General features: G+C 43.0%; 1 protein-coding gene across 2 annotated transcripts; it reads right to left on the reverse strand.

Moving 5' to 3' along the window:
• Positions 1-2,846: 2,846 nt before the first annotated feature.
• On the reverse strand, positions 2,847-13,317 carry ewsr1a (EWS RNA-binding protein 1a). Of its 2 annotated transcripts, none has more exons than XM_020465489.2 (16): positions 13,204-13,317; positions 12,583-12,619; positions 12,387-12,441; positions 12,064-12,190; positions 11,460-11,661; positions 10,816-11,126; positions 10,539-10,725; positions 6,189-6,226; positions 5,644-5,661; positions 5,437-5,552; positions 5,197-5,326; positions 4,938-5,057; positions 3,988-4,156; positions 3,803-3,897; positions 3,462-3,699; positions 2,847-3,236 (listed from the first exon to the last, which is right to left on the reverse strand). In XM_020465489.2, exons 1-16 carry the CDS (start codon positions 13,217-13,219, stop codon positions 3,197-3,199), a joined length of 1,899 nt encoding a protein of 632 aa, XP_020321078.1. In that variant the 5' UTR covers positions 13,220-13,317; the 3' UTR covers positions 2,847-3,196. The 2 variants fall into 2 exon arrangements, with proteins under 2 accessions (XP_020321078.1, XP_020321079.1); XM_020465490.2 differs by having other exon boundaries at positions 3,099-3,236; positions 10,843-11,126.
• Between the last annotated feature and the right edge of the window lie 584 nt (positions 13,318-13,901).

Genomic DNA, 13,901 nt, shown 5'->3' on the forward strand with positions numbered 1-13,901 from the left:
CAAAATCATTTTTTATCACGATAAAAAATATATATACAGTACCAGTCAAAGGTTTGGACACAACCTACTCATTCAAGGGTTTTTCTTCATTTTTGCTATTTTTCTACATAAAAATGTAGACAAATGTACATAAAATAATGGTGAAGACATCAACACTATGAAATAACACATATGAAATCATGTAGTAACCCAAAAAAGTGTTTAACAAATCAAAATCCACTACTGTTTAAAAGTTTGGGTCACTTAAGGAATGTCCTTGTTTTGAAAGAAAAGCTTTTTTTTTGTCCACTAAGATGACATAAAATGTATCAGAAATACAAGTGTAGACATTGTTAATGTTGTAAATGACTATTGTAGCTGGAAATGGCTGATTTTTAATGGAATATCTACATAAGTGTACAGAGGCCCATTATCAGCAACCATCACTTCTGTGTTCCAATGGCACGTTGTGGTAGCTAATCCAAATTTATCATTTTAAAAACCTAATTGATCAATAGAAAACCCTTTTGCAATTATGTCAGTGTAACCGATGTGAAATGGTTAGCGGGGTGCTCTGAGACCTTGAAGTAGTTGTTCCCCTTGCTCTGAAGGGCCACAGCTTTTGTGGAGCGATGGGTAATGATGCTTCGAGGGTGGCTGTTGTCTATGTGTGCAGAGGGTCCCTGGTTAGAGCCCAGGTAGGAGCGAGGAGAGGGTCGGAAGCTATACTGTTACATCAGCACAGCTGAAAACTGTTGCCCTGATTAAAGAAGAAATAAAAATGGCCTTCTTTAGACTAGTTGAGTATCTGGAGCATCAGCATTTGTGGGTTAGATTACAGGCTCAAAATGACCAGAAACAAATAACTTCCTTCTGAAACTCGTCAGTCTATTCTTGTTCTGAGAAATGAAGGCTATTCCATGCGAGAAATTGCCAAGAAACTGAAGATCTTGTACAATGCTGTGTACTACTCTTTTCACAGAACAGCACAAACTATCTCTAATCAGAATAGAAAGAGGAGTGGGAGGCCCCGGTGCACAACTGAGCAAGTGGACAAGTACATTAGTGTCTAGTTTGAGAAACAGATGGCTCATAAGTCCTCAACCGGCAGCTTCATTAAATAGTACCGCAAAACACCAGTCTCAACATCAACAGTGATGAGGCGACTCCGGGATGCTGGCCTTCTAGGCAGAGTTGCAAAGAAAAATCCCTATCTCAGACTGGTCAATAAAAAGAAAAGATGAAGATGGGCAAATGAACACAGACACTGGACAGAGGAAGATTGGAAAAAAGTGTTATGGACAGACAAATCTAAGTTCGAGGTGTTCGGATCACAAAGAAGAACATTTGTGAGACGCAGAAAAAACGAAATGATGCTGGAGGAGTGCTTGACGCCATCTGTCAAGCATGGTGGAGGCAATGTGATGGTCCGGGAGTGCTTTGGTGGTGGGAAAGTGGGAGATTTGTACAGGGTAAAAGGAATCTTAAAGAAGGCTATCACTCCATTTTGCAACACCATACCCTGTGGATGGTGCTTAATTGGAGCCAATTTCCTCCTACAACAGGACAATGTCCCAAAGCACAGCTCTAAACTATGCAATAACTATTTAGGGAAGATGCAGTCGGCTGGTATTCCGTCTATAATGGAGTGGCCAGCACAGTCGCCGGATCGCAACCCTATTGAGTTGTTGTGGGAGCAGCTTGACCGTATGGTATGTAAGAAGTGCCCATCAAGCCAATCCAATTTGTGGGTGGTGCTTCAGGATGCAAGGGGTGAAATCTCTTCAGATTACCTCAACAAATTGACAACTAGAATGCCTAAGGTCTGCAAGGTTGTAACTGCTGCAAATGGAGGATAGCAAAGTTTGAAGGACACAATTATTTCAATTAAAAATCATAACCTTGAAAATGTCTTGACTATATTTCCTATTCGTTTTGCAACTAATTTCATGTATGTTTTCATGGAAAAGGACATTTCTAAGTGACCCCAAAGTTGAACAGTAGTGTATATTTTCTATTTTAGATTAATCAGTTGCCTCCCTTTGCCTTGATAACAGCTTTGCACACTCTCAACCAGCTTCACCTGGAATGCTTTTCCAGCAGTCTTGAAGGAGCTCCCACACATGCTGAGCACTTGTTGGCTGCTTTTCCTTCACTCTGCAGTCCAACTCATCCCAAACCTTCTCAATTGGGTTGTGGTCTGGCGATTGTGGAGGCCAGGTCATCTGATGCAGCACTCCATCACTCTCTTTCTTGGTCAAATAGCCCTTACACAACCTGGAGATGTGTTGGATCATTGTGGTAGACATGCTGGTTAAGTGTGCCTTGAATTCTCAATACATCAGTGTCACCAGCAAAGCATCCCCACACCATCACACCTCCATGCTTCACGGCGGGAATCACACACAGAGATCATCCAGTCTCCTACTCTGCGTCTCACTTAGACAAAAATCTCAAATTTGGGCTTAGACCAAAGGACAGATTTCCACCGGTCTAATGTCAACTGCTCGTGTTTCTTGGCCAAAGCATGTCTCTTCTTATTAGTGGTGTTTAATAGTGGTTTCTTGGCAGCAAATTGACCACACTAGCTTATGTACTTGCTTACTGGTGAAATTACCAAGGGGCATTGTAATTCCATCACTTGAAGCATGATGTCGCCATAGGATAAGCATAATCAATTTGTACAACTCCTTTGAGCAAGCATACATCTTGGGCCCATCTCTCAAACGTCATGGTAAGCTAGACAGTGCGTAACTATCCAGCCGTCCACAATGATACGTCAACATTTCCTTAAATCTGTAGTGAAACGATGATCATTCCATTACTGAATCAGTAGACAAACCCCTTTTCCAGGAAAGACAAGAGACTACGTTTTCACATTTTTTAATTCAACATGGTCAGAGAGGGCAGAACAGGTAAAAAAAAATGTTTTGCTTATCACAAGGTTTCACAAATACAATCTCACAATTTATCTGTACACAACAGCATGCGTTTGCCACAGGTTCACAAAAATTCAACCAACAGGAACAAAAAAAATAAAAAAAAATAAAAGACTAATAACACTGGTAAAAATACAATTAAAAAAGGTCACCGAAGCCAAATATTGAACCACAAATTCCCACCATTAACCATTTATAAATATGGAGATACAAGTTTAAAATGTTCATTTAAAAATAAATCCTGTATAACATGGGAATTTATTCAAGCGTTGTATCCTTCAGTAGGGACGACCTCTGCGGTCCTGGCGATGGTCTCCCCTGGAGGGAATAAACATTTCAGTTAACCCTGACCGATTTATTCAAAACAGCTTTCAGAATTTCTTTTGAACTTTCACTTTCCATTAATTCAGGCTTACAATGCAATCAAGTAACTTCTGTTGCCAAAATGTGAAACTATATGGGGGTTTAAATGTGAGCACCCCAAGTGGGCATTAGAAGCTTGTTTGATGGGAGCTGGCTGAATGTGAATAACACTTTACTCACTTAATTTCCATCATCTTGCCGGGGGGGCCCATACCCCTCCTGCCTCGGCCGCCCATGTCATCCATGGGAGGGCCACCACGGCCCCTGCCGCCGAAACTTCCTCTTTCCATGCCACCACGTCCTCTGAATCCACGATCACCACCCCTGCCTCCACGGAAGCCTCCAGGGCCCCCTGGACCGCCACGGTCCATCCCTCCACGCCCACGCATGCCTGGGCCACCCCTACCACGATCGCCACCTAGAAACAAGACAATGTGTTGGTTGGAAGGAAGACTATGCATAGCTTTTCCCCTACTAAAATGTATACTTCATGAAGTAGATATTTTTAAGCAAAGCATTACCTGAAGGGGAGAAAGGTGGTCCAAAGCCTTCTGGTTTGGGTGATTTGCACTGGTTACACTCCATTCTCCAGGCAAAGTTCTGGTTACCGCAGCCCCTGCAATCACAAGCCTCAGTCAGGACTACCCCAAACCACAGAAAAAAGGCAGTTAAAGACTGAACAATTTACTTTTTTGTTAGTACTCACTCTTTAGGGCACTCCCAGTCTCCTGCTCTCTGCTGCATGTTGCCCCCTGAGGGACCACCTCTACCCATGCCATGAGGACTGCCCATGCCACGGGGACCACCCCTGGGGATAAATCCACCACGCTCCCCACCGCGTCCCATTGGACCACCACGGCTCATCATTCCTGGCCCTAAGAGTGACCAATGGATAACTAACAGTCAGTGTTCAGAATGTTACACTGAGTTTTCTATCTACCAAGATGCAAATTGGTAAGGGCCCAACAAACAATTCACACAGAAACAGAAAAGCAAGTCAAGAAAGTGACTACTTTCAGAGAACAAGTATATTATAAACATGATTATTCTCAATACTCCCAACTTTCTAAAGCACAAACAGAAAATAGTGCCCTGGGGTGGGGAAGTCAGGCTCGTTGTTCTGGGTTTAAGGTTCATTAAGATACTCTTTAGTTTCCTGGTTTTGGATTTCCCCATTATTTTTTCCAGGGTGGCTAACAGTGTTTCATGCGATGGGAGAGTTTGTAAAGCAAATGCCCACCCGATTGACACAAATCATATCATTCTGCCAGGTAGGCCTAGTCAATACTTCATATTTTTCAAGATTTTTGGGAAAACCTTTAAAAATTACTGTTTAGGCATGCTAAGTGGCTACACAACACAGGTGCACAGAAATGTGTATTACTTCTGAAAGTGGCAGGAAACATGAATCACTGATGCATTATTTTCCTACATTTTAAAACTAATCAATAACTACTTTTGTAATAAGTTCACCACGTTTAACTTTGTGCTCAGTCCATAGGCATGATTCACATGGATGGTCCATTGAGATAAAAACGTATTGCTTTTTGGCAATCACAGTTACATCCCTAAAGATATCCTAAATTGTGAAACAGATACAGAACCATTTGGAAATGTCCATTCCAGATGTGTGGAACAGGATTTGGCAGAGCATACCTCCACGGTTCATCATGCCTCCCCGGTCACCCCTCATGGACATGCCTCCTCGCATCATCCCCATCATGGGCTTACGGCGAGCCATCGACACCTTTAGCTTCTTCCCCTGAAAGTCTTTGCCTAGGTAGAAGGGGGAAGAGGTACATATTCAATACCAACATTTACTGAAAGAACTCTGCTAAGATTATGCACGAAGCCCTAAAAATTATCAAGGGGCAATCAGAGGGCCTCTGTTAGTACCCCCCCCAAAAAGACTCACCATCAAACCACTCAACTGCAGCTTTGGCACATGGGGGCTCATCATAAGACAAAGTACAATCACCCTTTGGTTTCCCTGAATCTTTGTCGGTGTAAATGTTGATAGCAGGCAGACCTGTGCGCTTGTTGATCTGAAAGATGGAAAACAGTTAAATCACCCAATTCTTCAGTCAATACTTTTCAAAGGCCTGCGATAACATTTAGGAAAAGCCTCCAAACTGCAACAGAGTCCAGTACCAACCCTGATTATTCCACTGTGCTTGAAAAAGTCAGCGACTTCGGGCAGCGTTGCATTCTCCGTCAGGCCAGTGATGTAAATAGTGTTGTTCTCAGAGTCATCCTGTTCCTCTGGGCGTCCTGTGGACAGAGTAAGGCCTGTTTAAAAAGAAACATTGATAAATTGACGCACAAACATTGCTGGGTTTGATACATGGCATGATGAACTCACCTGTGTCTGAGTCTGGTCCTATTGCCCATCCACAAAGAGAGAAGACAAGATACCAAACGTTAGTAAGCACATTTGCCTGATCTATCCCACATGCTGCAGGTTGACTTTACCCTGGCACACATGCTCCTCTGAGCATTCCCCTTTGTATAAAAATAAACATGGTGTTGCAACCTAAAAAGTGTTTTCAAATGAACTGAACACCCAAAACACCTAAGGCTGAAAATTAACCTACTTTGAAAGTTAAATAATCATAAGACCACATTCACAAAAAAATATTTAGAAAAGTGGTGAAACGCCTAATGGCTTCATTGGCTTGGGGCAGCATAAAAAAATATCAGTGGGAACACTTTAAAAATAGTAATCAAGTGGACGCTTGATATTGAAAATACCCTCAAAGCAGTGTGTGAGAAAAACCCTAATGAACCAGCCATATATTCTTTGTTTTCCCCTTTGGCTAGAAAATACAACACAACAAGTAGATACAAATGTATACATGTGTTAGGTGGTCTAGTGTATTATCGTCTTGTAATTGTCATTAAACTTACCACCAGGCTTACTGAAGCCACCTCTGTCTCCAGTGATGCTGGGGGAATAAGCGGAGATATGAAGACGATATCCCTTTAACAGCCACTTTGTACCACATAGGGATGGGGGAGATTTGGCACAGTCCTGACTAGCTCTTATTTATAAAATGCCCAGGAAACTAACTTAGCCATTAACCCCCCAAAAGACACTTTGAATCTTTAAAGGAACTATAGAATCTTGACAGGGGTAGGGGTCTATACAACGTTTGTGATCTATGGGTTCCCTTGCTGAATACAATATATGAACTCAAGCGGCATAACTTTCTACGAGTATCAATGTTTGGCATAATGGGGTGGCTTTAATCTTTATTACCTCTGGGGTAGAAAACCCTTGTATTTTACACAACAGGATATATTTGAATTGTTTCAGATGCAGCTCAAGTTACAGATCTAGTTGGATTTGAAAAATACTATACAACCATAATTTTATCATAGACTTCAGGCTTAGAGGAGAAGGTCATTATAAAACGAACCCCCCCCCCCCCCCCCCCCCCCAAAATGCCGTAACATGGGAGCCTTTACTATTCAGAGCTGTACCTGAGACAATTGTTACAAATAACTTATGGTACATTCAATCATTTCAAGTAAAATTTCAGCCAATAAACAGTGTTTTACACAATATTTTTTGATTACACAAAGCAAAAAAATGCAACCAATAATTGTCACTAAATAACATTTTGCTTTCCAAAAACGTTTTTTCCCCCCCTTGATGACATTGACTTTTTTTGGGGACATTTTTGGCCACCTCTTGTTGACACCACCGATATTGTCCCCTTTTCAAAAGGCTGCTGGCACAGACCCAGAACTGAGTTGTGGTACTGTAAAAGTATTGGTGTGTTTACATGGATCTCACTTTGTTACCTGTAGCATATAAATGCGACAAAGCATGTTAAAAGAAAAGTGCACTTCAGCAATACATTTGAAGTTATACCATTTTTACACTTATTTGTTTCTTACCTGTGTGTAAGAAAGGTGAATGAATTGCATTTATGATTATTGGGGTAATTAAACATTAAGTATGTTCAGTGCAAACTAAGGTAAAGGTGCCTCTGATTTTAAACCTTTTGATTTGACCAATACAATAAGCACTGGTAGACGATAGTAATATAAATAGATAGCCTTGAAGTGACAAAGCAATGCATTCACCTTTTTTTTTTTTTTTACAAATACAACCCCCCCACCCCCAACACCAACTGAACAAATATTCAGAGGTGTATGCTTTAGACCATTTCACTAAAATGTTGACATACTGAACGACTAACATCAAAACCTAACATGGCTAAATGCATAACTGTACTTTATGTATACAGGTTGAGCTACAGTGGGGCAAAAAAGTATTTGGTCAGCCACCAATTGTGCAAGTTCTCCCACTTAAAAAGATGAGGCCTGTAATTTTCATCATAGGTACACTTCCACTAGGAGACATAATGAGAAAAAAAAATCCAGAAAATCACATTGTAGGATTTTTAATGAATATATTTGCAAATTATGGTGGAAAATAAGTATTTGGTCAATAACAAACGTTTCTCAATACTTTGTTATATACCCTTTGTTGGCAATGACAGGTCAAACGTTTTCTGTAAGTCTTCACAAGGTTTTCACACACTGTCGCTGGTATTTTGGCCCATTCCTCCATGCAGATCTCCTCTAGAGCAGTGATGTTTTGGGGCTGTTGCTGGGCAACAGGGACTTTCAACTCCCTCCAAAGATTTTCTACGGGGTTGAGATCTGGAGACTGGCTAGGCCACTCCAGGACCTTGAAATGCTTCTTACAAAGCCACTCCGTTGCCCGGGCGGTGTGTTTGGGATCATTGTCATGCTGAAAGACCCAACCACGTTTCATCTTCAATGCCCTTGCTGATGGGAGGTTTTCACTCAATCTCACAATACATGGCCCCATTCATTCTTTCCTTTACACAGATCAGTCGTCCTGGTCCCTTTGCAGAAAAACAGCCCCAAAGCATGATGTTTCCACCCCCATGCTTCACAGTTGGTATGGTGTTCTTGCAACTCAGCATTCTTTGTCTTCCAAACACGACGAGTTGAGTTTACCAAAAAGTTATATTTTGGTTTCATCTGACCATATGACATTCTCCCAATCTTCTTCTGGATCATCCAAATGCTCTCTAGCAAACTTCAGACGGGCCTGGACATGTACTGGCTTAAGCAGGGGAACACGTCTGGCACTGCAGGATTTGAGTCCCTGGTGGCGTAGTGTGTTACTGATGGTAGGCTTTGTTACTTTGGTCCCAGCTCTCTGCAGGTCATTCACTAGGTACCCCGTGTAGTTCTGGGATTTCTGCTCACCGTTCTTGTGATCATTTTGACCCCACGGTGTGAGATCTTGCGTGGAGCCCCAGATCGATGGAGATTATCAGTGGTCTTGTATGTGTTCCATTTCCTAATAATTGTTCCCACAGTTGATTTCTTCAAACCAAGCTGCTTACCTATTGCAGATTCAGTCTTCCCAGCCTGGTGCAGGTCTACAATTTTGTTTCTGGTGTCCTTTGACAGCTCTTTGGTCTTAGCCATAGTGGGGTTTGGAGTGTGACTGTTTGAAGTTGTGGACAGGTGTCTTTTATACTGATAACAAGTGGAGGACAGAGGAGCCTCTAAAAGAAGAAGTTACAGGTCTGTGAGAGCCAGAAATCTTGCTTGTTTGTAGGTGACCAAATACTTATTTCCCACCATAATTTGCAAATAAATTCATAAAAAATCCTACAATGTGATTTTCTGGATTTCTCATTTTGTCTGTCATAGTTGAAGTGTACCTATGATGAAAATTACAGGCCTCTCATCTTTTTAAGTGGGAGAACTTGCACAATTGGTGGCTGACTAAATACTTTTTTGCCCCACTGTATAAGTTCCCAAGTGTATGTCCAGCTCACACAATTGTAGCATGGTATACCTAAAGGAGTGCCAAAGTCTGCACACAAACTAAATACCTTCAAAATGAGAAATGGCTAAATCTATAGAAAATTATTTCCTGAATTTAAAAAAATAAAGACCAGAAAAATTTAATTAATTGCACTCATAGTCCCATTATAATAACATGTGGTTGAATAGCCTATCCAAAATGCACTCCTTCATGACCATTTATTTGAATGTGACCAGAAATGCCCTCATTCAAAAAGGCCTACTGGCATCCTTGTAGAATAAACATGCCTGCCACTTATTATCCCAACTGACTTTGGCTCTTCTGTGCTCCTGTGATAGAAAATAATTTCCATAGGAAAATTTCTCTCAACATTGGCTACCCAGAAGATGGCCAACTGGTACTTGCTTGACAAAGTTCAGTTGGGAGGGTCTAGGTCATATCTCAAACTAATTCCACAGATGGCCGAGTGTCAGCGGATTTACACGCCTTTTAACTCAATTGAAGAATTAAGGTCACCAATTAGTAAGGAACTCCCCTCACCTGGTTGTAAGGGGAAAAAATGTAAACCAGCAGATACTATGTCCTCCGTGGAATGAGTGACACCCCTAGACTAGGGGGCCAAAGGGGAGATATTTGCTGATGTCTTTAGCTCGTGGATACCTTCTTACCTTTGGCCATACAGTGGAAGGGCTGAGAGCAGCAACCAGTGGCACAACATACTTCTACAAGGGTGATGACTGATTCCACATAATATTTTAAAGGATGTGGTCATCAAGCTATACTGAATAAAAATAACACGCAAAAATGTCAAAAGGAGTTACAGTTCATAAGGAAATCAGTCAATTGAAATAAATGTGTTACGCCCTAATCTATGGATTTCACATGACTGGGAATACAGATATGCATCTGTTGGTCTCAGATAACTTAGTGTTTGTTGTCCACAGCTTATGCCTGCCCATACCATCACCCCACTATGGGGCACTCTTAACATGGACATGGACATAAACATTAAATGATCTGGCAACAGCTCGTGGACATTCCTGCAGTCAGCAAGCCAATTGCATGGCAATGGAGAAATGCTAAATAGGGATGTTAACAAATGTACGCACATATGAAATAAATAAGCCTTTTGTACATATGGAACATTTCTGGGATCTTTTATAGTAACTCATGAAATGTGGGACCATCACTTTACATGCAGCATTTATATTTTTGTTCAGTGTAGTATAAAATGTAACCTACATCCTATGCCTCAACTCCCCACATAATTCCAACTGCAGAAATCGTGTGTATCATGCCTTCCTGCCGAGCTTAATTTGACTAACTGCCCTATCTAGTGAGGGGTGATGTGCCACTCTCAGCCCTGTGCAGGCCTCACTCTGCTCCTGTAGGAGAAAAGGTTTGATGAAGTGAGAGAATGGGCGAGCACTTACCCCATGCCTCTGTTCATTCCACCACGCATGCCACCACCACGCATCATCCCGCCGCGATCAAACCCTCCACGGCCGCGGCCCCGGCTCTCCCCCCCACCCATGCCTCGGCCCTCACCGCGGCCCCTATATCCACCCGACTCTGGCCCCGAGTAGCCCCGTCCGTTGGAATGATCCTGCCTGTAGTTGCCTGGGGAGAGAGCAGACAGTTAGGACCCACCACAATTAAGAACTATGAAGATAAACCAGTATAAAAATCATACAATGCCATAAGACTTACTGTACTGGCTAGGTGTTCTATATTCACCCTGCTGACCATAGCTGCCTCCTGGTCCACCCTGTTGTCCATACTGGCTGGCAGGTGGCTGACTGTAGGACCCCCCGGATGTGGGAGCATAGCTGGAAGGTGGGGCCTGTTGCTGGGGTGGAGGGGCCTGAGGCGCCTGGTAACCGACACCCTGTTGGGTGTAGCCACTCTGCTGGCTCTGGTATCCACCACCTTGTGGCGGCTGGGAGTATGAGCCCTGCTGGGGTGCCTGAGAGTAGGAGTTCTGCTCATAGCTGGTGGGTGGCTGGCTGCTGGTGCTGTAGCTGTGGGGACAGGAGATGAGGACAAGAGAAATTGGGTCAAACCTCCAGATGGCATAATGCAGCTTGGTCTTTCTCAGATTAGTAAATACATGGCATTTGGCTTCACTCGCAATAACATCTGCTAAATGTGTATGATCAATAACATCTTATTTGATGGGTGGGATACTACCAAGGATCATAAGTTAGATTCCCAGTACATGCGTGACTAAGTTACTTGGGATTAAAGTACCTGCCAAATGGCACATACCAGAACACTGGTTAATATGATAAAGGAGCTTGAGCTGACAGTTAAGCAAATGTTTAAGAGTGAAATTTGAGGGCTCAAAGACACACCTGGGTGGTGCTCCAGCGGCCGGCTGCTGCCCATATCCTTGGTATGCAGTCTGGGCTCCATAGCCACCCTGGACCCCATAAGAGCCCTGGCTGCTGCTGGTGGTGGTGGCAGCAGCAGGGGCTGCAGCATACCCTGCAGCTCCATACCCCTGGGTTGGCTGGCTGTAACCCTGGGGGGCAGCAGGAGTGGTGGCATAACCAGCTGAGAGGAGAAAAGTCAGTGTTAAACTGCGTACACAAGCCCCAGCTACCCCACAACAAACTAGGGTCCAATGCAGGGGGTGGGCAATTCCAGTCCCAGAGGGCCTGATTGGTGTCAGTTTTGCCCCAGCTAACACATCTGACTCCAAAAATCACCTAATCATGACCTTCAGTTTAGAATGCCATTTGAATATCAGCTGTGTTTGCTAGGGATGGAGAAAGCAAGGCCCTCAGGACTGGAGAAAGCAAGGCCCTCAGGACTGGAGTTGCCCAACCCTTGGGTAGTGGCATAGAACTGTACATTTCAATGCGTGCTAACCTCACAAAAAGTTGTATAGCTTTTGAATACAATGCATTTCAGTTAGTGGACCATGTTTTTATCGGAATAGATAGAAGTTACCACCTGCAGCGGGTGGCTGCTGACTGTAACCCTGTTGAGCGTAGCCACTTGAGGTGCTACCACCTTGGGGATAGGTTGACTCAGTCGGCTGGCTGTATGACCCATATCCCTGCGGTTGGCCATAACTCGGCTGAAAAACAACAGATGTCAACTATCGATAATCCAACACCATTACAGATCAGTTGTTTCTTCAGAAAAAAACTGTTTCTGAAAACTGCCCTCCCAAATTCAGGAGAGAAGCTTCAGATTGTGTTAATTCATTGAGTCCGTCCAGATCATTGAACCCTAAAAAGCTAGGGGCTATGGTCAGAACAAAAGTAGCCTACCTGTGTGTTTTGTCCATAGCCAGGCTGAGAGGGCGGAGCCACATAGGAGCCATACCTACAAAAATAAAACAGCCTTAGTGCTCTACTCCACTATCTTCATTGACTCGTCAATACAATTGTCGTCGAGTCAGACAAATGTTCGGGGACTACTATCAACGCGATAAACATTCGTTTTTCAGTGCAAGAATACACTTACCCCGGTTGGCCTCCTGCCTGTCCATAGGAGCTGTAGTCTGCAAAAGACAACATAACCATGAGGACAGTTCCATTTTGATAATAAAATGGCATCATGAACATGCTTCTTTAATTCTTTACCATGTCTAAATTACTAATTGTTTGTGGAAAATGCAGTCTCCAAAACCTGGGTATTAGTTGACAAACAAAGCTCAATTCAAGAAATGGCCGCCTTTATCAGCTTGTTTTACAGTGTCCATACCAACGAATGTTAGAACAGGCGCGCATTCGCTCAGCTAACGAAAAAGCTAGCTAGCTAACGTTAACTAGTAAGAGCCATCTGATAATACTAGCAAACTAGAGGAATGAGATGCAAGTTTCACGGGAAAATAACTCCCAACCTGTTCAAAAACAGTTATAGGCTTGGGGTTTTGAAAATGTAATTCCAAAATGCAATAGCAGTTATAGCTAGTTAGCTAGCATTAAAAGCTAGCGAAAGAACCCCTCCCCCATACAAGGTAATGTAGCTAAATGGCTCGCACTGCACATAACGGTACTTAACTGATGCCTACATGTCTAATACCTAATATTGAAATTGATAAACAGATATGTAGACGAATTAATACGGTTTCACAATCCTTACCTGCTGCTGATGCCATTTCAATTTCTGGTCTTCACAGAATGTTCTTCTTACTATTCAGGCACGCGCAGCTGGCCTGGTTTTAAACGAAGGCGGACCTAACTGAAAGGGACGGTCTTCTTCTTGTTCGTTGTGGGGGGGTTTATCGGCGGTTGGCATACAACGCTATGGTGCATTACCGCCACCTATTTCACTGGAGTGTGGGACAGAGACAGGGAGATAATGAATCCTACCTGCCAGCCCCGTTACTCTTAAAAAAGATAATACAATATTTGAGACTATACCTAACGACGTTCTACTCAATATACTCTTTAAACTAATTTCCTGTATCCCGTTCTTTTTCATACTAGATCTCAGTCTCTCTCTTTCCCTCTGATACTACCCACACTGTAGCAATACAGGCTCCACAGTCTCTGTTTCCTGGAAATAATCACACTTTCCTGTTGGATGCTTTCCTATCACATTTAAAGTCTCAGGTGTGTCTTCAGGACAAGTCTCTGAACATCCTTGAGTGGCAAAGCCAAAGCCCGGACTTCTGGAATATTTCTGGAGAGACCTGAAAATAAGTGTGCAGCAACGCTCCCCATACAACCTGACAGCTTGAGAGGATCTGCAGAGAAAAATGGGAGAAACTCCCCAAATACAGGTGTGCCAAGCTTGTAGCGTCATACCTAAGAAGACTCACTGCTTTAATCGCTGCC

This window comes from Oncorhynchus kisutch, linkage group LG29, assembly GCF_002021735.2.
Source record: "Oncorhynchus kisutch isolate 150728-3 linkage group LG29, Okis_V2, whole genome shotgun sequence".
NCBI lineage: Eukaryota > Metazoa > Chordata > Actinopteri > Salmoniformes > Salmonidae > Oncorhynchus > Oncorhynchus kisutch.